General features: G+C 44.1%; 1 protein-coding gene across 1 annotated transcript in view; it reads left to right on the top strand.

The window, feature by feature from the left end:
- Positions 1-24,907, top strand: part of TMEM201 (transmembrane protein 201) — a 62,651-nt gene that overhangs the window by 24,660 nt on the left and 13,084 nt on the right. Inside the window, exons 5-7 of the mRNA XM_040326397.1 lie at positions 384-730; positions 2,404-2,607; positions 21,618-21,835. Coding sequence (XP_040182331.1) covers positions 384-730; positions 2,404-2,607; positions 21,618-21,835 — 769 coding nt within the window. The remainder of the gene's footprint in view (positions 1-383; positions 731-2,403; positions 2,608-21,617; positions 21,836-24,907) is intronic.

Here is a 24,907-nt window from a genome sequence, read left to right on the forward strand (position 1 = left end):
CCCCAGTGCCCTGTCCCATTTTGTTAAAGTTGTTGTTGGTAATATTTAATTTTGTAACTTGATTCTGCATAAAACATTGTCATTCCATGAGATAATCTACAAGGGCGTGTTTTAGGTGCAGGGCAGTGTATGAATTAGGTGGGGGCAACTGGTGGCGAGTAACTCTTGAGGCCCGGCTAGTAGCTCAGGACTTGAAATTTTGAGCCCTGCACTATTGTCTTCCACTAGCATATAGCCCTACAAAACTTTAAAAGGTGTTCTTTTCATTAAGACTTGCATTGTTAAGGAGAAGGTGCTCTTTCCTCAATATTGGGAGTGGATGGGGAACCTCTTTGATCCTCATCACAATGCCTATTAATTTAATGTCTTCTCGTGTCTTTCAGAGTTTTTCCACTTCCTCGTGTATGCGAGTTCCTGTGCCAGTCATTGCCCTGCGCTTTCTGGCATTCCTCATCTGCGTTTTCCTGGTTTCTGTAGCCTGGTTGGGTTCCAGGGATCTGTTTCCTCCTTCCTTGACAAAAACTTCCCGCTTTGAAGCGCACATCGGGAACACCTCCGAGCCAGATGTGAGGCAGCCCACTTTCTGGGAAGGGGTCCTCGATCTCCTCCCCGAGCATACGCTGGAGAGAATTAACGAAGCATGGCATTTTGGGCGAAACCATCAAGATGGCTTGGTGGTCTTGGGTCTCTTGGCTTGTGTCTTCGCCATGGTTTTAGCCGGTCGACTCAGGTCAGTCTTGGCTTTTTTTTTCTATTTAACAAAATTTTAGGTATGTTCAGTAGGTACAGAGTAACCAGACATTTTGGTCAACATGACAACTAAAGTCTGATTTCATGCTATTCTATTAAATAAGGCAACTTGTGGTGCCTGTAAGTAACTTTGATGCCAGATAATTTCCATTGACACTAGGGATCCCCTTATCTCTATTTAGACTTTGACCATTAACTCAGCCCTGCCCTCTTACATTTAGCAATCCAATGCCAGCTTCCCAGTGGCTGGTAAAGGCTGACACATTGGCCTGGTAAATGGTGGGGCTTAATTTTCAGGTGGTGCACAACATGAGGCCTGTGTTTGTTCTTCTAGAATGAAGGCACTTTCCATATGCTTTGAAACTTTATTAATTTTTAAAGGGACCTGCAACAGTTAAAGCTTTCATTTTGTTTGTTTTGGATGAGTGAATTCCTGTTCTGGTGATGACCTTTTCACTGTCTGACAGTGTCACTAAGACAGGAAGTGAGGGAAGAATATCCTAGTGGGGACAGCCAGCTGTGAACTGAGGTTCGGACCCTTCTCTTCTGTATTTGAAACCTAAAGTGAAATTCCAATTGAACCCTCACTATGCTTAAAAATGCTCCCTGCCCCCCTCCTGTTACCTGTCCTGCTTAGCCTGTTTTTAAAAATATGTAAAAAGTGAAAAACTGCACTAAACATCTGTCCCTAAGGCCTCATTCACACTTTGCGGACTCCGTCGCTACGGAGTCCGCCAGCTCAGCGGGAGATCACTCCGCAGATCTCCGCTGAGCCGACGGATGACAAGCTCCTCTCTGCTCACTGAGCGGGGAGGGGCTTGTCGGGCACCGCTGTCTCCTATGGAGCGATCTGATGAAAACGGACAGCATGTCCGTTTTCATCAGATCTTACCCGATCCGCATGGCCCCCATACGTCTGTTTTTAGCGGGTCGGATGTCAGCGGACATGTCTCTGCTGACATCCGACGCTCCATAGGAATGCATGGAGCGGCCGTTCAGGTCCGTGACAGACGGACCTGAACGGCCCTAAGTGTGAATAAGGCTTTAAAAGAAACTTAAGCAGCAATTTTGTGCAACACAATCAAAATAAGAAAAACAATAAAATTGCGCTAATATTATAAAAGTCCATATATGTGACCAAATGAATGATTCAAATGTACCAAGCCCACTTTTATGTTGTGAATAATTCCATGATCGTGTCCATCATCCATCACCAATAGTGTCGCAGCGACTCCACCACCAGCTGTAGTAACTGCTTACCAGCTCCAGTTGACTCCTTATTACAGGGGGGGGTTCGGTGAACGCCTATGGCTTAAAACACTGCCGTGGCCTTTCTCCACATCACGGGGTCACTCCACTTCTCCTGATGGTACTCAAGGGATTCGGCAGGAAATGAACACTGGAAAGAAACCAAAGGCTCCAAATAGTCTAAAATCCTCAGGGCTGTAGGCTGATACAGACCAGAGGATTTTACACTATTTAAAGCCTCTGGTTTATTTTGGAATGTAAGCTCTACGAGCCGGCCCTCCCTTTTTTGTATTGAACTGTTCTGTAATTGTGTTGTCCCCCTATACATTGTAAAGCACTGCGTAAACTGTTGGCGCTATATAAATCGTGTATTATAATAATAAATTCTGTGTATTTTTGTTTTAGGATGCGGCGAGTTGACGCTTGTGCGTCCTTCCTGTGGACACTGGTGACGGGCATCTATCTAGCAGAAATCTACCTTCTGAGCGAATCCCCAATCTGGCTCGACACTGCCAAGCTTGGCATAACATCCTTGTGTTGCCTGGTCGGTTTTGCCTCTGCGGTGGCCACGCGGAATGCAACAAGTCAACGGAGACAGCGGCCACGAAGGTCAGATCAAGAACAGTGAACCCTGGGACCAGAAAATCACACTTCCCACTGTCAGCTGTTCATTGTACATCTGTCCACTCCTTCTCTTCTCTCTCCCGTCCATCACTGTCCTCCAGTCATCTCTGTGCGGTTCAGTATTAGAATCGGCCAAAACCTTCAGTGCCATTTTATTGGTTTTATGTTGGGCTGGTTCCCTGCACTTCCTCGTCTCTTCCTATTGGTTGTCTGAATAGCCCTTATCAGGAGACCCCTCTCAGGAAATGTCATTCACCTTTTTAAAGGGGTTGTCCGCATTTTTAGATTACTTTCTTTTTTTTATGACTTTTTTTTTTTTTTTTGTTTTCTTGGCTTTAAATTTCCCTGCCTAGTTGGTGATTTAAAGCCAATGCCTTGATAAATCACTTGGCTCTGGTATACTCTATGCCTAGGATTCAAGGACTTCAGAACGTAATGGAAACCTCTTCCAGGGAATAGGAGGACTTAGTGAAGGAGCACAAATAAAAGTTATAAAAACTACTATTTTGTTTGAATAAAGTGTACCTGTAGTTGAGGATCTTCTGTCTGTGACCCTTATCGGGAAGATTTTTTTTTTTTTCCCTTGCTTCTTGGACCAGGTGGCAACTTGGCCATTGGGACAGGAAGTAGGAGGGAAATCTTCAGAATATGGACACGGGCAAGCAGTGAATCTCTTGGTAGTTTCCAACTCTTCCACTAATATATAAAGTATTTCCCCAGACCTTTACTTTAGGCTGGGTTCACACATATGGAAATTGGGTGCGGATTTCCACACATCCAATTCACATTACAGTAGATTAGGACCAGCTCTCTATGGAGCCAGGTCACATATCTCCGTTGCGGCTGCAGAGCGGCTTGCACAGAAGTGCTGTGTGTCTTTGAATTCGGCCCTGAAACGGAACCAAACAAAAATTGGGCCTGGATTCGTCCCTGAAACGGAGAACGGGGACACACTGTGGACCCCCTGCTGCGAGCCATATTCATAGGAGGTGTGAACCCAGCCTTAAAGTTCATAAACCACCCCCCAGTAGTCAATATCCTATACCTACAGTTGCCTTTCCATTTACCGTATATACTTGAGTATAAGCCAAGTTTTTCAGCACTTTTTTTTTTTTGTGCTGAAAATTCCCCCCTCGGCTTATACTTAAGTCACCTTTTTGCGCATGATCTCCCGGATTTTGGTGACCTGGTACTGGCCCCCCGTAAGTCCCCTGGACCCCAAACTTGGCACACCTATAGCCCCACTCTTCCTCTACAAGTGTGCAGAGTTTGTTGTCCGAGATCTACAGCATGGGACGATTTATTTATTTTTTTTAAAGTCGGGCACCCCTTCTATATACTCCCATGTTAAACGTAGGTTTAGGCATGGGCACAGTGAAGGCATGCACATGGACACCCTAGCCTTATACTCGAGTCAATACGTTGTTTTGTTTTTTTGTGTAAAATTGGGTGCCTCAGCTTTATATTCGGGTCAGGTTATAGTCGAGTATTTACGGTAATTATGTTTTCTCTTCAATGAGTAATGGGAGCTCCAACACCCAGGCCGTGCAGTTAAGCAACCCAGCAATGCTGTAAAAACTTTATTTGTACTCTTCCCATCTTGCTTTTTGGCCCTAGTGTTATGGGTAGCCTGGTCGGCCAATAAATAGGTGTGATTGGGATGAGTTGACTCATCCTAGCACTGGTTGCGGGTTCGTGGCCGCTGAGACGGTTGGAGAGAAAAACCGAAGTTTTGTATTTGCACCTGCTTTTTTATTTTTTTTATTATATTTTTTTTACTTTTTTTTTATAGATGCAACAGCAGCTTGTGGTAACTACATGTACACTTTTTTTTTTTTTAAAGCCCTCCAGGGATGAGACGACCCCTTTAGACAGGTTCATCGCAGCTACTTAAAGCGGGAGTTCACCCATTTCTAAAAATTTTTTTTTTCTTCCCCTAGATTCCTGCTCGTTCGGTCTAGGGGAATCGGCTATTTGTATTAAAATATGAGCCGTACTTACCCGTTTTCGAGCTGCATCTTCTTCCGTCGCTTCCGGGTATGGGTTTTCGGGTGCGGGCGTTCCTTCTTGATTGACATTCTTCCGAGAGGCTTCCGACGGTCGCATCCATCGCGTCACTCGTAGCCAAAAGAAGCCGAACGTCGGTGCGGCTCTATACTGCGCCTGCGCACCGACGTTCGGCTTCTTTCGGAAAATCGTGACGCGATGGATGCGACCGTCGGAAGCCTCTCGGAAGACTGTCAATCAAGAAGGAACGCCCATTCTCGAAGCCCATACCCGGAAGCGACGGAAGAAGATGCATCTCGAAAACGGGTAAGTACTGCACATATTTTAATACAAATAGCCGATTCCCCTAGAGAAAACGAGCAGGAAGCTAAGGGGAAAAAGTGCCCTCTAAGGGTGAACCCCCGCTTTAAATCCATAGGCAGCTGAATTTTAATCAATGATAAATAGCCATTGAGAATCGTGAGTTCTTGTGATTTGTGAGTAATGCTTTTTTAAGCGAGCTTTTTTTTATTTTTTGTATTTAGCTCTGAGGACTAAAACCTCATTTTGTAGCCTATAGAAGGGGGTGAACTAGGTAGTTTAATTTCAAACTTTCGTCCATGTGTGCCATTATAATACTAAGTGATCAGATCACCTTGAAGTGTTGTGTTATGATTTTCTACAAATAACCTTTACACTAAATTTTTTTTTTTTTTTTTTTTTCCCCTCAAATACATTTTTGACCTGACATTTTGCTGCATAAAATCCAAACAATATAAAATTGGGCTTCAAAGTTTGACAAACCAGTCTTGGGCAGGCCATAGACGGAGCGATTCCTGCGGTTGCAGGAAAGAAAATCGATTGATTCACTCATCAACACAGGCGGTGTTGATGGGAGACTACCTCCTGCGGGGAGCTATTGTGTTCTCCGTGTGGGGAGCCGTCCCTGCTTGAAGAACCGTGATTATTGCTAGTGGCTATAGCAAATGGCAATAATCGCATGCTAAAAAGCCAATGTGTTGATTGTACCCAAGTCCGATTGATGGATCGACTTGGGTACAATTATCCAGCCCATACATGGATCAAATCTCGGCCGGTCCCTGCTCAACTGGCCAAGATTCGAACCAGCTTGCCGTGTCCGTCCAAAACTGACATTTTGGTTGTGTGGATACTGATGAGCATTTATCCATTGGTTCTTTGTATCTCAGACTCCAGATTTTAGACTTTCTGCTGGTGTTGCCCTCCTCTCCTCTTGCTGTGTCTTCCACTATGTAAATATAACAAGGGGGTGGAGGGTTCTGGCCTTTTGTGCTTAGATCCCACATTCAGAGTCCCTTAAAAGTACACTAAGCTTTAGCAATTCAAAACTCTAAACAACCTTTCTTGACCTGTTTGAAGATTACAGAAAGTGTTGTGCTGTGTGCATGTGAAACCCACACCAGACTGGATTTTCTGGTTTGGTCAGAAGTATTTGGCCACATACATTTGCACAGTAATGGCTACTCGGGGCTGAAACGGCCAAATCTGCCTGCTGGTTGGCTCCTGTATGACTGCTTTCACTAGAAACGCTTTCTTTTCAGATTTTTGTATAATCGCTGATAAATTAAAAGGTCATTAAATTCTGACCTTCATACAGTTCAGTATAAGCTAGGTACAATTTCAAGTAACTATAATGCCGTTATCTTGTAGGTGATGGAATAATCCCAGTTAAATGTGAGCTTGTTTCTTTATAAAAGAATCTTGGCAAAATATCTGGTAAAAAAATATAGATTTAGCATATCTTAGAGTTGAGTTGTAATACTTTTTTACTACACAGATTAAAAGTAGCTCCTTTTATGGCTGTGCATCGCTGCCTTTTTTTTTTATAGTGTACCTTTGTAAAAAAAAAATTGAAACGCATCTTTTTGCAGGTAAAAAAAAATATATATATTTTTTTCTTTACTAGGAGCCTGCAAAGCATTGCACCCGCGAACAGCAGATCGCAGGTACAATGCAGGACTCCTGCAAACTGTCAGGTTAAAGCGTAGTTCCAGGCTGCAAAAAGTTTAGCTGCTGACTTTTAATAAACAGACACTAACCTGTTCCACAGACCAGCGAAGGAGGCGCACGGAGCCCCACTCCTCTCCCCTTCCTCGGCACCTCCATTGTTACTGTGGGCACCTGGCTGTGACAGCTTGCGGCTTCACGGCTAGGCGCACTCTGCGCATGTGCGAACTGTGGAGAAGCAATCTTCTGGGACCTGTCGCATCCCGGGAACATTGCAGAAAGGGAGGGGCAGCCTAAGGGTAGAGGAAGAGTCGTCTAGGCGGAACCAGGAAGTGGGACAGGAAGTCCCCTTCAATACCAAGCACCCACCCCCCCCCAAAAAAAAATGACATGCCAAATGTGGCATGTAAGGGGGCAAACAGTACTTAAAGCGGGGGTTCACCTGAAATTATTTTTTTTTAAAACGGCTACAAATACTGCAGCTGCTGACTTTTAAAAAAAATTGACACTTGCCTGTCCAGTTCGACAGCCGAGGGCGAGCAGCCGCTCGGCTCTGGGCTTCACCTGCCACCATCCTCGGTGAGGGAATCGAATCGCTGCGGCTTCGCTGCCTGGTTCCCTACTGCGCATGCGCAAGTCGCGCTGTGCCATCCTCGCTGGTCCCCGATGTGTTCCCGATATGTTCTGGGAGCCGTGTGTTTCCCAGAACACAACGGGGGGGGGGTGTGACGCGAAGGGGCGGCACTCCGGTGGGTGTCTATACCCGGAGGTGATGCAAATGCCTGTATTATACAGGTATCTGCACCCCCTCTCCCCTGAAAGGTGCCAAATGTGACACCGGAGGGGGGGGGGGGTTCCGAAAAGCGGAGGTTTGCTTTTGGGTGAACCTCCGCTTTAAAGCCGAAGGTCCACTTTTGGGTGGAACTCCGCTTTAAGCCATCTGCTCGTACAGCCAGGCAGGTGCTGCATGACGGAAAGAAACCATTAACTATTTAGAACGCACAACAGTGCCCTGGTAGTTCATTAAGTATTACAAGCCAATAGCTGCAAAGGCTGCCGGTAATTGTAGTTCTCCTATTCAAAGACCCCTGTGAATGATGTGGCCCGGTGAGGATGGAGCCCCCACATGGCCACAATAAAAATTGTGACTGCATTCAGGGAGAAGATCCTCAGCCCGCTGTCGGGAGAGGCAGTGAGTCGGGGAGAGGCTGCAGCAGTGTGAACATGTTGCATGTTCCCGAAGGTGAACTTGCCTTTTTTAATTTTTGCAGAACAGTTGGTGCATTGATGGCGGCATCCACAGATAGGAAATGTCTGCCGTTCATGTTTGAGCTTCACCTGAAGTATACTGAGATCTGTAGTTTGCAATAATACGATGGGTAGGGAATTGTGACGCACAGCCCTTAATCACTGAATGGGGTTCTGCAAGTTTTGGTGCTTTAGCGAGCTACAACACGTGGCTGTAGTCAAATTTTTGTATTCCTATGTATTCATTTTTGTTTGCAATGAGCACAATTTTTTTTTTTATCATGACTACAAATGGCACAAAATCTATTATCTAGTATTGAAGTAGATGTAGAGAATAATATATGTGATTCTTATAAATCTTGGTGTTTGTTTATTTATACTTAAATTATTTAATCTTTTTGTATTTATCCTTGGTGCACTTGATAGATTAAAGCATGATCATGATATATCTTTAGTTTGAATTTTTTGCAGACATAATTTTGGGTAGTTTGGATGGGAAGCTGTTACATTTCAAGAATTGACCTGTTGTTGGTTGGAGAGAGTACTGCATGATATCCTTCAGAAATTAAGAATTATCCCACATAAATAAGATTGCACCCAGCAGGCAAATGTAACTTGTTTCCTGCTACAATCTGCATGCAGGGAAAATGTGGTTGGGGAAACACTATCAAGAGGATCATTCCAACCAGTATTCTCCTAATGGGTGGAGTCATTTGGGTGAATTTACTCGCTGGTCCCAGTGATTGGGGATCCACCCCCCCCCCCCCCCCCCAGCTCTGTTATTACCTACCTAGGAGTCTTTTTCTGCTGACATGCCTATGTTTCGTCGGATTCGGTGACCCTTCAGAATTGGTAACGGAAGTGACGTTTCGTCGCCGCCATCTTGCTATACCCTGCACTACTCCATAGTAAGTATAAGAAGGGGGGGGGGGGGGGGAGCGGACATCTTGTTACACCCACCGGACTTTTGCAATGTTCACTTATTTTTAACAGGAAAGTGAGTTTATATATTGATGTACAGTACTTGGAACTCCATGTGACTGGTTAGATGTTGAATTTTAAAAGCAGCGGACTTCTGTCAGATTAGCAAACCTGTGAGATGAGCAGGCTTGCCGCTGCTTTTAAAATTCAACATCATTATAGTCCAGACAGGGTTCTAAATAGGGTTGTCCCGATACCACTTTTTTAAGATCGAGTACAAGTACCGATACTACATTTCAAGTACTCGCTGATACCGATTATCGTTTTTTTTTTTTTTTTTTTTTTATGTCATGTGACAGTGGCACATATGTCAGTATATTATTATTATTATTATTATTATTATTATTATTATTTTTTTTTTTTAGGGGGGGGGTGGTGGTGGATGGTGTCGGTGTGTTTTTATTTGTTACAATTCATTTTATATTTTTATTGCAATTTCTTTTTTTTTTTTAAATGTTTTAGCAGACACTTAAAGCGGATGTGCCATGGGGAAAAAATATTAAAAGCCAGCAGCTACAAATACTGCAGCTGCTGACTTTTAATATTAGGACACTTACCTGTCCTGGAGTCCAGCGCTGATCGCAGCAGAGCACGAGCGATCGCTCGTCTCTCTGCTGCTCCCCCCGCCATCCACGCTGAGGGAACCAGGAAGTGAAGCGCTGCGGCTTCACTGCCCGGTTCCCTACGGCGCATGCGCAAGTCACGCTGCGCCCGCCGATTGGCTCACACGCTGTGTGCTGGGAGCCGAGTGTTCCCAGCACACAACGGGCGACAGACGGGAAGTCAGAAAAACCCGTCTTTTGCCCGTAGCGTGTGGCCGGAAGTGGGTGCAAATACCTGTCATTAGACAGGTATCTGCACCCCCTTCCCCCCTGAAAGGTGTCAAATGTGACACCGGAGGGGGGGAGGGTTGCGATCAGCGGGACTCCACTTTAGGGTGGAGAACCGCTTTAACAGACCCCTGACATCTTGCCTTTGAGACAGAGAAAGGGGACTAAGGACAGATTCCCCAGTCCCTTTCTCTGCAGCCTCAGCTAGAATGAATGGACAGGGGACAGAGGCTTCTCTCCAGTCATAAACCGAAGCATCGTAAACACGGGTTACGATGTTTCAGTTATGTGAATGGACAGACAGTGATAACTGATTCTGTTCACTCAGAACAGGTAGGAGCCGGGTTGAGTGGCTCCTACCGTCGCTCTCCATCCTGACGAGGACATGGAGGGAAAACAGAGCTCAGAGGGGGACAGCAGCAATCACGAAGGAGGACACGGGACCCAGAGCATAGATGAGGACAGCAGGATCACGGAGGGGACACTGAGCGCGTACAGCAGCATCACTCGGGGGGGGGGGGGGGGGCAGCATCACGGAAGGGAACACAGCATGGAGGAGGGGGACGCGGAGGGGGAGAGCAGCATACACCCGCCCTCTCCGCTCACAAACTCTGCCTGTCCTCTCTGCTCAAAACCTCTGCCCGCTGACCAAGTATCGGGTGAAGCATCGGGAGCATTTGTGCGAGTACAAGTGCTCGCGCAAATGCTCTGTATCGGTCCCGATACTAGTATCGGGACAACCCTAGTTCTAAGTGCTGGATTTCAGTATATAAACTCGCTTTACTGTTAAATATAAGTGTAAAATGCAAAACTCTGGTGGGTGTAACAACCTGTCCGCTTTCCCCCTTCTCTGTGTATCCATACAATGGTGGGGTGTAACAAGATTGCAGCGACGGAATGTCACTTCCGTTACCAATTCTGACAGGTTGCCATATCCGACCTAACACCTGCCTCCTCCTTGCCATCAATGCAACTGGTAAGGAGCTTGGCTATGAGGGTTTCAGCATGATGTCCCCAAGACCTACATAAAGGCATGTTGGTAATCTCCTCTTCCAAGAAACAGAATGTCGGTTTGGTTGGTCAGACCCATTATCTAAAATTCAACATTATTTTGGGGGCAGTCGTTGAAAATGTTGTTCCAAGTTTGAGGGTTTGCTTTCCTTTCCAGAACCAATTTCTAGTTGTTTAATACTACCTGTGCTCTCTTCTTGGAACAATGATGTTGATTTACTAAAGGAAAATCTATACTGTGCACTGCAAGTGCAATTGCGCTGAAATGAAGAGAAGCTCTGCTGATTTCTATCATCCAATCATGTGCAAGCAGCAAAAATGTAGTATCCTTGCATGTTCCCCTCGGATCTAGAGCAACTTGCAGTGCACAGACTATTTACCTTTTTTTTTTTTTTTTAAGGCTGGGTTCACACTATTGTAAATTGGATGCGGGTTTTCCTGCATCTAATTTGCATAGCAGGAGATAGTGAGTGACCCTCTATGGAGCCGGTTCACACATCTCCTGCGAATTGCAAAGGAGCCCTGTGTGTCTCTGTCAGTTTCAGGTCCGTATTCAGCCAAAAATTAGGGCCTGAGACGCACTGGACTCCTGCTGTGAGCCCCTGCGTTCTCAACCCAGCCTTTGTTAAATCAACTCCAGTGTTGATCTGCAACATGTGATGTTTTCCAACTTTCAGGTGGCAGCAGAGGGGAGATGAGTTGCATTGGTAATTTTACATCTGCCAGAAATGCATGAAATCAGTACCAGATTTTTATTTTTGGAAACCACCAGTCCGTACTGGAGTGACAAATCTGTTCTTTAACACTTGTATTTGTGTGTGTGTGTCACTGATTCAAGCAACTCTTAAGCCTCGTGCACGCGATCTGATTTTCCAAAGGGAATTGTGTGATGACAGGCTGTCGTCAGAAAATCTGACCGTTTTCTATGCTCCATCGGACAATTGTCATCTGATTTTCCGCCAAAAGATGTTGGATAGCATGCATTCAAATTTTCCGACAACAAATGTGTGATGTCGGATTATCCGAGCGCGTGCACAGAAGTCCTTTGGACTAAAATCTAGTATAAACACGCATGCTCAGAAGCAATGCTCACCATAACACAACATTCGCGGACGTTGCCAAACGGCTGGCGCTTAAGAGCTGGAAAAAAAACACGTAGTTTCGGGTTTGGCCGACCATTCTTTGCCATTTTTGTATGCAAGACGAGTTCATGCCCTTCGGACAATAGTCCTGCGCTTTGTTTACGGAAGATCCGAACGTGTACGAGGCTTTAAATTTGCCTTCAAATCCTTTCTTTATTGAAAAAGTTTGTTGCACACACTGTATACATTTACAGACCCTTAACACCCCCCTCCCCCAACAAAAAAAAAAGCAACAAACTGCAAACCCCCTTTTTTTTATATCAATTCAAAACCATCGTTCCTTCAATCGCTTTGCTAATGATAAAATCTTTTGCTTAGATTTTCAGTCCTGTTGGAATGCAAGCCCTTAATGCCTCAAATGTTTTAAAGCATTCCATTAATCACGGCTTCAGGATTTTCTTCCGTTTTTTTTTGTTTTTTTCTGTGGAATGGCATGCATGTTCCGAAGTGTTACTTGTGGAATTTTAGATTTAATTATTTGCATTTTTATAAATGCAAAATATACAAACACGTTTACCTAATTGTATCACATAAGATGCACACAAATCGGACATCATAATATCCTAAATATCTTTTAGGATATGTCAAACGATCTCTAATTGCATCTAATAAAGCAAGGAGAGTCCACGGCAAGCAGCAACAAGGCAAACCCCAATGAACCTATACACGTTCTATAAACAAACATTACCATTTGAATTCCCTTATTAATTGCAAAACAAGAGGGGGGGGGGAGTAAATATCAATAATCTTCCTGTTGTACAACCAAAGATTGCCTTCCATTTCATCTGTGGAATGTATTTTCCTTGTTTAGAGACTATACTGTCTCTGTGTGCTCAGAAGTGTCACTCGTGGAATGTTTTTTTTCTACATTGATCTCAAACTGCACGCATGTTCACGTTTTTAAGAGTCGAGGTGATGGAAATATGTGGGTTGCCATCGACAAACACTGTTAAAATGCTGGATTTTATGCCAAGTCAATGGCTTCAATACTTGGAACATGTTTAAAAACTTCTGCTTGGCTTCTGATTGGTTTCTATGCAGAGCTGCATCAAATTTTGCACTCAAGTGTTGGTAAATTAAGGCATAACTAAAGGCAAAACTTTTTCTTTTTCATTTTTTTTTTTTTTTTTTTTTATGGCCGTCTGTGTGCCTGTTAAAGTGATTTGTAAAGTTTCTTGCTATGGGTGCACCTGAGCCAAGTCACCGCTCCCTGTGCCCATTCAGACGCAGGGCAAAAGTGTCAGCTGCCCTGGGCCCTCTCATTGTTGTGGGGCCCAAAGCAGCTGCCTCATACTTGTCAACTATCCCAGTTTAAATTCCCTTGCAACAGAGAAAATTTCCCAGGTGGGGTTTTTAGGCAGCTCAATTAGACAAATAGGATACAATGTAGTAAAGTATTTTTTACTACATTGTATCCTATTCGTCTAATTGAGCTGCCTAAAAACCCCACCTGGGAAATTTTCTCTGTTGCATTATAACGGGGTGAGCAGCAATTTTTGTGTTCTGTCCCTTCTATGTTTAAATTCCCTTGTCCCTTGAAGTTTTAGTCCTTTGCTGTGTCCTGATATCTCAGTGTTAAGTGCTGCTACTAATGCTGCCCAGCTCTGCCCTATTGTGTACAAATGACTCACCTGCAGACCCTGTGTTTACATGTAAATAACCATCATTCATATGTAAATAACAGGATCATTCATATGTATATCATGCCCCTCTGTAGTGAAGAGATGATGTGCATCTCTTGCAATCCACAAGAAAATAAATCCTGTGCTGTAACCTCTAGCAACTAATCAGTGAGCCGTAATGTGTGCTGTAACCTCTAGCAACCAGTCAGTAAGTGGTAATGATACGCTGTAACTTCTGGCAACCAATTGCAATCACTGCCTGACCTGATACAATAAATATCAGCTAGACTTAAAATCAGTTTACTGTATGTCTCAGAGCAGGTGGAGAGCAAACATTTTTGCCCAGGGTCCAATCAACATTAAAGATGGCCCTGCACAGAGCCCCGTCCCCTCCTCCCTGATTGGCTAGCTGACTTTGATTGACAGCAGCGACAGCCAATGGTGCTGCTGCTGTGTCTCAATCGGGAGGGATAATCTTGGATGGCTGAGACACTCATGGAGATCACTGGACAGAGGGACCTCGGAGAAAGTATTAGGAGGGGGGCTGCTGCACACAGAAGGCTTTTTATCTTTGTGCATAGAATGCATGAAGATAAACCTTTTTGACTTTACTATCCATTTAAGGAGACTTGCCCTCTCGATTTGTCCTGTTTTACCATTTTATCATTGAAAGCAACAGAAAACCCCCCAAATTTTGAGTTGTCCCCAGAAAAGTAATGAAGGTGAAATCTTCCAATGGGGATACTAGTTCTGGTGACCTGGGGGCCTCTAAGAAATGTTGCAGGCATTTCCTCTCCCTTCCTATTTGGCTATCAGACAGGAAGTGAAGGGAAATCTCCGCAATGAGACACGGATGGCGACCCTCTCTTGCTCTATCCAAAATGAAGAAAAAAAGTTTTGCCTATAGTTCTACTTTAACTCAATGTCCTCATTGGCATGAAATTGCTGCAAGTGTTCATTATGCTGCTTGGATGGAGGACATCTTGATGGATTTGCTTTTAATTTGTTTTATGATTGCTTCTTTTTTTAATATAGGATTTGAGGTTTATAAGACACTCTCTATAATTGTGGTTTTCAAATGCAATCTGCATCATTCTGTCCACAGCAACCCTGTTTCTGCATCGGAGAATGTGTTTGACTGTTTTAATGTGCATGATGTCTACAGATATACATAAAACAGGCTTTTTTTTATTTTTTTGGCTCGGATAATGGTCACGAGGTTTTAGACAATTTCTTGTTTCCTCAAAACTAGTGGCATCACTGAGGCTCGGCACCCTGGGATGACTTACCAAAACTGGAGAGTGCAAAATTTTGGTGCAGCTCTGTATGGTAGCAAGTCGGCGTTGAGGTAATGACTAAGCGCTGACATTTGCGCGAAACGCGTCTATCTCTTTGTCCCCTCTGTCAACCACTTGTCATATGAAGAGGATTTTTGGAAGTACAGCTGTCCGGAATTATTTACAAGTCTGCTTCTAATTTGAGCTTGTTCAAATAAACAAAGTAAAAAAAAAAACCTGGAAGCGGATTGGTTTCTATGCAGAGCTGCCCCCGATTTTTGCACTCCAGTTTTAGTAAATCAGACCCAGTGTCACAAGTTTCATGCGGAACATAGACGTCTCCTAGGACTTGTTTGAGAATCTGAATATTCAGCCTTTTAATGACTCTGTAGGCGCTTACCCATGAAAGTTATACTTCACTTATTTAGGTTTACCTACCATCTGATCCTTTTGTTGGCTGCTGCTCTGTTGACTTCCGAACCTTGTTCATGGATTTTCAGATTTTAACGAGACGGTCACTCTGCTTGTTAAGGAAAGTGACTGTGTCTGCAGACGAGCCGGCATGCCTCCCAGGCATACGTATTGTATAGATCAGGGATATGCAATTAGCGGACCTCCAGCTGTTGCAGAACTACAATTCCCATGAGGAATAGCAAGACTGACGGCCACAAGCATGACATCCAGAGGCATGATGGGACTTGTAGTTTTGAAACAGCTGGAGGTCCGCTAATTGCATATCCCTGGTATAGATCGAGCCCAAGCTCCCATGTTGCCTTTGTGTGCTGCGAGATCCCTTGTTAACAGAGCAGGTATGGTCCAAATGTGATGGTGCTCAGGCCTAAGCAGTCAATTACAAGGGTTAAACACTGTCACATGTGCTGGGGGGAAATATACTCGATACATAAAGATAGACAAGGGGACGTTATATAAACCTTCCTACGTGAGACTAAATGTTCAGATTCTTGCACAAGTCCTGTTGTGACTGTTTTTTCTTGCTGCTTTGTTTTGTCTCCTCTGCAGTGCACCCGTCTGGCTTCCATTTTGTTCATGTCATGCTCCTGCTTCTATCATACTGTACCCATTTATTTTCTTATAATGTATGAACACTCTGTACGTACTGCTTGTATTGGCAGCTGCTTTTTTCATTTTATTACAATAAAAGCGCTCCAAGCTTGTTCCAAACTGACTTGACTCCAGTAGCCGTGCTTTCATACTGCATGCTTTAGTCTTGCTCTCTGCACTGGGTGGACATACAATTGTCAGCATTCGGGGTAATGTCAATAAAGACTGAATGTAAGGATCAACGCAAAACAATGATGAACATTAGAATTGGAAATTGTTAGAAGTTTTTCTCCCCTTTTTTTGATTGTCTTAAAAAAAAAATTGACACCATACAGCAGTTAAAGTTCTAGAGATTGCTTTTAACTATCCTTGTGTGATGGGGGTTTTCTGCAAGAGGCCCTAGCTCAGTGATGGCGAGCCTTGGCACCCCAGATGTTTTGGAACTATATTTCCCATGATCAACTACACAGCAGAGTGCATGAGCATCATGGGATATTTAGTTCCAAAACGTGGGGTGCCAAGGTTCACCATCTCTGTCCTAGCTGAACCTCAGTTTAAAAAAAAAATGTTTTACATCAGTTTTAGCTGTGATCCATATTTTAGATCTGATATCTTGCCACAATGCACTCCTCCTTCCCTACTTTAAGGTTTTATTACATTCCAGGGCAGACGCTGTTACACTGGCCAATGTTCATAGCAAATACAGTGTGCTTTTCACATCAGTTTGTTTGAGGCACGTCTGAGACCATTGCAGTTGACCACCTTGCCCTGCTTCAAGCAGCATTTATTTATTTATTTATTTTTCTTTCTAACCCTAGTCTTTTATAGGGAGATGTAGTTCTCAGGGGTACAAAATGTAGACACGGGTCCTGTTTTATTTTTGTCATCCATTGAGGGACTTTGGGTTATTCCGTCACCAGATGTGTACTTCTAGTCCCCAGGATCACCAAACTGGGGAGGTATGTCTGCATGGTACCAGCTAAAGCAGTGGCTGCCTCGGTATCTCTGTGGGATCATTACATTCTAATCTATTCTTTCCTCTACTGAAACGTCTTCCTCATCTGCTTCAGAGGATTAAGATGGAGGGCATACCAGTGGCCCCAGGCAGATATGGCATGCCCATCTGGTAAGACCTCTGACAGATCCTGAAGATCTTCTGTCCTTGGGACTCATTTGCCATTGTTTCTTGGTTGCTGGTTACCTCAATCTGATATCTGTGAGGCTAATTTTTTTTTTTTTTTTTTCCTTTATTTTGCAAGGTCTGTCATTGGTCGGCATCCTTCACTTTGGCCTTTCAACATTATCAAGTGTCTGGTTTCTGCCCTTTTATCATTCTGTTTTAGTATCTGTTGGGCTCCCATTCTGAGTAAGATCTTGTACAGGGGATCTCCCATGTAGCCCCCCACCCTCCATCCGTTCGCTGTGACTTCATAGCATTTGAATCTGGTTGCTGTTAAACTGCCAATGAACACATTAAACACCTTTTTTCTCTCTCAACACTCACCCACGGGACTATCACCACCTGTGAGGCAAATGTCTAAACTGGGGTTCCTATCTTGCAAGGAACCCTTTGTGGTTTTGCATAGGGCCAAGATAGTGTTGAGGCCCAGGACTTTCATTCATGCTTAAAGGATCACTAAAGGAATTTTTTTTTATTAGCTAAATAGCTTCCTTTACCTTACTGCAGTCCTGGTTTCATGTCCTCATTGTTCGTTTTTGCTTTGAAGTTGCTGTAATTCTGCTGTGATCTCCACACTTCCTGCTTGTCTGGCTCCTTATGAAAAAACTCATGGGAGATTCTCACTGTGGTCTAAGCTGTGTGTCTAAAACTCCTCAGAACCAATCAGATTCATTTTAAAAACAAAACACCGCCCTGGATTTGTTTGTTTTTGTTCTGTGGGTCTCTTTGCTTCACATAAACTTGAAACCAGTTTAAAACCGAAAGTGAAACTAGAGGCACATTATATGATAGAATTTAATCTATTTTTAATCATTTTTAAAAGGAATCTGTTAACTTTTATGTCTCTATACCCTGTAAACGGTAATTTCAGCAAAAAAATGTTTTTCCTTTAGTGACCTTTTAAAGTAGATTACGCCTTTCACCTCAACCAGGACTTCATTCTTCTGTTTTCCTCCAGTTCACCAAAAGGAAATTTTTGTCTCCTTTGAATAAGGTTTGGGCTGTGTGAGGCCCTCGGGAAGACACATTTTTTATTTTAATTTAATTTTTTCTGGGCTGGTAGAATGAAGTGCTAGCAGCAGTAATTGCATGTAAAATAAATCATACACAATGGTTGGCACAATCTACAAGCACCTACCCAATACATGAATCCAAATTTGGCTGGTACCTGCTGAATCAGACAAATTTAGTTCCATGTATGACTGGCTTTAAACATAAAGATTTATGCCAGGGGTATTGAATTAAAATTCACGGCAGTTCAGTAAAATTCTTCTAGCAGAGTTACCTGTTTGTGTGATGACCGCCTTGCATCCTTGCAACCAATCTCCAGCCTGTTAAAGGGGTTGTGAAGGTTTGTTTTTAAATTTCTAAATAGGTTACTTTTAAGCTAGTGCATTGTTGGTTCACTTACCTTTTCCTTCAATTTCCCTTCTAAATTTTTTTTTTCTTTTTCTTTGTCTGAATTTCTCACTTCCTGTTCCTCCTCAGTAAGCTGTTCTAAATGACTTTCCACCGCTCGCATGATGGTGGAAAGCTTACTGGGGAGAAACAGGAAGTGAGAAATTCAAACAAGGAAAAAAAAACATTTAGAAGGGAAATGGAAGGAAAAGGTAAGTGAACCAACAATGCACTAGCTTAAAGGAACCTATTTAGAAAATAAGACAAACCTTTACAACCCCTTTAACTCTGGCAGCCCCTGCCCTCTGTCCAGAACCATCCTGCCTCCAGCTGTCTAAGAATAGCAGTGGTGACGGCTGTGGGTAGAATGACTCCTAAACGGTAGAACCGCAGGGGGTCCAGATGAGACATTGACTAGGTCCTGATCTGGACCATGGTCCGCCATTTACTGATGCCTGGTTTTATTTTTAATATCAAGCTTGTTCAATATTTGCTTATTTGGGGTTTGACTTTAATTCAGCAGTGCATTTCATAGCTTTGAGTTTACCAACCCTTAGGGCTCTTTCACACGGGCGTACCGTATGTCCGCTTTTTCATCCCTCTGTGTACGGATGAAAAAGGGACATGCATTGGTACCTATGAGATTGTGGGTGTCAGCGGATGAACATCCGCTGACACACGTTCTCACCCGGTTCCGCAATCCTCCGATTCTGAAGACGGAGGAAAACCCTATTTTTCCATCCATGATCGGATGAACACAGACGGACGGTCCGTGTTCATCTGATCCCCCCCCCATGGTGGAGAGCGGAGATCTGACATCCGGCGGCTCAGCGGGAAACGACGGAGCGATCCCCGCTGAGCAAGCGGACATTCACGGGGCGGATCATCACGGATCCATCCCGTGTGAAAGAAGCCTAAATCAAGTTTGGTTGTAATGGGATTTATTTTTTTTTTCCCCCTTTTTTGTATGTTTTAAACTGTATGCATTTTTTAACCTAACTATATATACACTGATCGTGGTAGGGAAGCTGCATTATCGTGTTGCCTCCTGTTCTATCTCGGTTCAATGTCTCCCATAAATTGTGAACTTTGAATTGCGCAGACTATGCCACACCTGTGGACTTTCGCTTGGCTGAAATTTACAGGCAATGGCTGGGTTTACAGGTAGTCAGGACATGCAGAAGTAAACTTGCTAATTGAGATGCAAAACTTTTAAGATGCATGCTTTCAAGGGCTTAACAAATCTACTTTGGGATTAGATGGAAAAAGCCTTGTAGTTATTACTATTGGACAAAATAATGCATTAGCGGAGTCATTATGTGCAGACTAGCTTAGTGATGTGCTGTCCTTCAGCCAGGCTTGTTCCGGTTCTTCTCCATCTCGCTCTCTCAGCTGCCGTTGGGACAGATTCTTGATTGTATGGCCTTGCTTGCTAAGGCTGCATAGAGCTGCGGGACAACTGCGGCAAGCGTCTGCTTTTCATCAAGGCTTTTAGTGTTGAACAAGTTGGGCAGACAAGCCGTCCCAAGTGCCTTCAGATGTTTTGTGCAGAGCTCTGCTCAGCTGCTGAAGACAGGTGCTGGAGGAACATATGGTAGGATCAGGGTTTTAATCTTTGAGCACAAGCGCAGTGTTTGGATTATAATTATTAAAGTGTTTGTTAACCCCCCCCCCCCCCCCCCAAAAAAAAGGATCCTGCTCCCTTTAAAGCATTTTATACAGCACAGTGCTTGTGCTGTGTCATTTTGGCCCCCTGTAGCACCTATTAAAAAAAAAAAACCTGTCTGATCCTGCCAGTTTCTGCCCTCTATGTAAACTGACCATGGTGCAGTGTTGCCAACCATCCGTATTTTTACGGACAGTTCGTAAAAACTGGCACTTTTTTTTCCCCCCGTTCGTAAATGTCCATGGTTGCGGGAATGTGCCAGTAAAAATAGCCGAGATCGGTTCGGCTTGGAACTGTGCATGGAGTTTGGAGGCAGGGGGTGGTTGGAGGCAGGGGGTGATGGTGGCTGCGGTGACACCGCAGAGGGTGGGGGCTTGGAGGCACCGCAGAGGGTGATGGAGGCAGACGGCCTGTGGGAGATTGGAGGCAGACGAAGATTGTGGCACCCCAGAGGGGGGTGAAGGCAGGGGGGGGGTGAAGGCAGTGGGTGATGTGACTATATAATTTGCCATCATTGTATCGAAAATAACAAAAACATTTTTTACCTTTTTTAATATATACCTTAAATCGATAATATCTAGCCTAAATACTGAAATTTGCACCTAATAATAATAATAATAATAATAATAATGTAATTTAGTAACTTTTGTGAAATGCCAGTACATTTCGGGTGTCGTGCCAGTAATTTTCAATTTTTTTTTTCAGCACGTCGTGTTTTACGTCACCGCGTTCTGACACAATCGTTTTTTTTTTTAAACCGATGGTGTGTAGGCACGACTGACCTTCAGTCAGCTTCATCGGTTAACCGATGAAATCTGTCCATCAGACCGTTTTCATCGGATGGACCGATCGTGTGTACAGGGCTTAAGAGCCCTTTCACACTGCCAGCGCCCAAAAAAACGCTGGTAAAGCACTGCTAAAACTAGCAGCGCTTTTACCAGCGTTTTTTCAAACACTAGCGTGGTGCTTTTAACCCCTGCTAGTGGTTGAATAAAGGGTTATAAAGAGCCCACAAAGCACCGCTGCCAAGGCGCTTTGCAGGCGCTTCCCATTGATTTCAATGGAAAGGGGCGGTGTATGCACCGCTTTTAAAGTGCTGCAAAGAGGCTGCTTGCAGGACTTTTTTTTACATCCTGCCAGCGCAGCGCCTCAGTGTGAAAGCACTCGGGCTTTCACATTGGGATTGCAGATGAGGCTGCTTTCAGGCGCTTTTTTTTTTTTTTTTTAGTGCTAAACACCTGAAAAATGCCCCAGTGTGAAGGGTCTTAAAGCGGAGGTTCCATAAAAAAATTAAGTCAGCAGCTACTAACACTGGAGCTGCTGACTTTTAATAAGGACACTTGCCTGTCCTAGCCGCCAGCGATGTCTGCCCCCGTCGAGGCTGATCCTCGATCCTGACAGCTCCAAGCGCCGCCATCCACAGTAAGGGAAACAGGTGGAACCTCCCACTTTTAAGGTTTGAAAGTGTATTTAATTTAAACCTCTGTAGTCTTTCCCTAACTGACAAAGATTCTCTAACCCTTACTCTCTCCCAAAAGTTAAATTGTTGTTCTCCACTGTAGTTTCTTGTGTGCTTGTCATGTGACTGTTCAGATTCCCTCTACAGGTATGTTTCTGGTGACCTTGCCTCTCAGTTTGGAAGTTTGGATAACGGAGTTGTTCTCCCGGACTTGACGTCTGCGTTGTTCTCTACTCCGCCGGGTCTTGTGCAGTTGCTGAACCAGCAAGCCAATCGCTCACAGCGCAAAGCCTCGTCGTCTTCCTTGCCTGGACGTCTGAACAGAGCCCTTTCCCTTGGAACCATCCCATCCCTCACACGGACAGGTAAAACATTATTGCAGTTATCGTTGTGCGCAGTCTGTCCTCAAACTCCGCCCTCCCCTATTGTATTGTATATTGTACTGTCAGTGAGCATACATTGCAAGCAGATTTACAATGTACCTGACACTCATTTTGTTTGTAAGGAACAGTCACTGATCAAACTGATGTCAAATTACTACATAAGTACACGTGATTAGACTCTATGGCCCAGATTCTTAAAGGACTTACGACGGCGCAGCGCCATGTACGCCGTCGCAAGTCCTAATGTGGCCCGTCGTATCTATGCGACTGATTCTTAGAATCAGTTACGCATAGATATCCATTAGATCCGACAGGCGTAAGTCTCTTACGCCGTCGGATCGTAACTGCAATTTATTTTTTTGCCCGCTAGGTGGCGCTTCCGTCGATTTCCGCGTTGAGTATGCAAATTGGCTAGATACGCGAATTCCCGAACGTACGCGCGGCCGGCGCAGTAAAGTTACGACGTTTACGTTAGGCTTTTCCCGGCGTAATGTTGCCCCTGCTCTATGGTGGCCTAAGTGTGGCGCAACAATGTTAAGTATGGCTGTCGTTCCCACGTCGCAATTTTAAAAAGTTACGTCGTTTGCGTAAGTTGTCCGTGAATGGGGCTGGGCGTCATTTATGTTCACGTCGAAACCAATGACGTCCATGCGACGTCATTTGGAGCAATGCACACTGGGATATTTTAGGGATGGCGCATGCGCAGTTCGTTCGGCGCGGGGACGTGCTTCATTTAAATGATACATGCCCCCTACCCGCCGAATTTGAATTCCGCTGCGTGATTTACGCTACACCGCCGCAACTTTACAGGCAAGTGCTTTGTGAATAAAGCACTTGCCTGAAAAACTTGCGGCGGCGTAATGTAAATCGGATACGTTGCGCCACCGCATAGATACGCCATTCTACGAGAATCTGGCCCTATGTGCCACATCCCTAGGATTTCAAATACAGAAAGCAAGCATTCCCCTAATGAAGGGACTTTTTAGGCACTTCAATCATATAATAAATAACAAAGGAGTGGTTAGTAAAGGTTATTTATCTGTAACAATGGTATGAAACAAGTATGAACATAAGATACATATATGTCAGCTTGGCAGCACATGAGAGGTAATAAATATTGATAATGGGAAATACCTTGTATTACATTTTAGCAGGCATTGGTACACAATATGCAACAGAGCAGCTATAAAAACAAAGAAAGCATCCACGTCGTACACATTAATAGTTTCATAGTACTCGAAGAATATTGTGATATAAGTGCTGTGTATTGGGTTCATTCGTGACATTTTGTGAGCTGTTAGCCATCAAAGTGGCTGACGCCTTCAACGGAGGTCATATGACCAAGGACCTGGGCTTTTGGCCCTGCAACAATATTTGGGGGACTCGGGCAGCATTTTTCTCAGGAAAGCAAAGTATTTCAGTCTTTGTTCATAGAAATGCTTCAATAAAAAAAAGAAGGGGAAAAAAATCTATACGTGCGCGCACTTTATTACCAAAAGTATTGGGACGCCTGCCTTTACATGCACTTTACTGACATCCCAGTCTCAGTCCGTAGGGTTCAATATTGGGTTGGCCCACCCTTTGCAGCTATAACAGCTTCAACTCTTCTGGGAAGGCTGTCCACAAGGTTTATGAGTGTGTCTAAGGCAGGGGTGTCCAAACTTTTTTTTTTTTCAGAGGGCCAGATTTGATGAAGTGAACATGTGTGAGGGCCGACCATTTTGCCCGACATTCCTTGAACCATTTAAATCTGGTCTAAGTGTGTTAGAACGAGCACCAATGCACTGCCCAACAAGAATTATCTTGCCTTTGAGGCTGTGTGATGTGAAAAGATGAGCTTGGGTGTATTATTTGGATGGATATATAAATGTGTGTGTGTGTGTATGTGTGTGTGTTATGTATATATATGTGTGTGTGTGTGTGTGTATGTATATATGTATATATGTATATATGTATGTATGTATATATATATATATATATATATATATATATATATATATATATATATATATATATATATATATATATATATATATATATATATATATATATATATATATATATATAATATATACTTTTGTGGCCCCCAACTAATCCCAGAGCGCCGCTCAGGACGAAGGATGAGCTTGGGCGCGTTGTTTGGATTTATCGGCATATAAACATGCACCTTCACTTTAAGAGGGAAGTTTCAGGGGAGGGGGAACGTAAATTTTAAAGAACATTGAAGCAATATAAGGGTCAGAGCCCATCTGCAGCCTCACCATTGCCATCAGTGCAGCCAGTTCGATGCCCATCTGCAGTATCGGGAGGGGGGCGGGACAAGCGCCAACTGATTACATACAGGAGAATCTTCTGTTTACTCGGTGGCCTCCTGTGATAGACAGAACAGTCGTCCAATGACAGCCCAGGAGACGGGACTTCCTATTACAGATGCCTCCTGTATGTACTCTGGCGGCACTCGGATATATATCCAAATCACCAGGTGGGCCATATTAAACTGGAACGTGGTCCGTAATTGTCCCTCTGGCCGGACTTTGGACATGCCTGGTCTATGGGAATGTTTACTCATTCTTTCAGGAACGCATTTGTGAGGTCAGGCACTGATGTTGAACGAGAAGGCCTGGCTCGCAGTCTCCGCTCTAATTCACCCCCAAAGGTGTTCTATCGGGTTGTCGGTACTCTGTGCAGGCCAGTCAAGTTCCTCCACCCCAAGCTTGTTTATCCATATCTTTATGGACCTTGCTTTGTGCACTGGTCCAAATCGTGTGAAGGAGGGATTATGGTGTGGGGTCGGGCTTGGCCCCTTGGTTCCAGTGAAGGGAACGCCTATGGCGTCGGCATACCAAGACATTTTGGACAATTTCATGCTCCCAACTTTGTGGGAACAGTTTGGAGATGGTCCCTTCCTGTTCCAACATGACTGCGCACCAGTGCACAAAGCACTGTGTCCTGCTTTTCAATTTGTTTTTAAAGGAAGAACATCCACTTTTTTATAGCGTGCCCCAGATAGGGTTACCACTCTGGTTGCTCCGCTCCTTCCAGGATGGATTTTAT

Source organism: Rana temporaria, chromosome 10, assembly GCF_905171775.1.
Source record: "Rana temporaria chromosome 10, aRanTem1.1, whole genome shotgun sequence".
In the NCBI taxonomy this organism is placed as follows: Eukaryota; Metazoa; Chordata; class Amphibia; order Anura; family Ranidae; genus Rana; species Rana temporaria.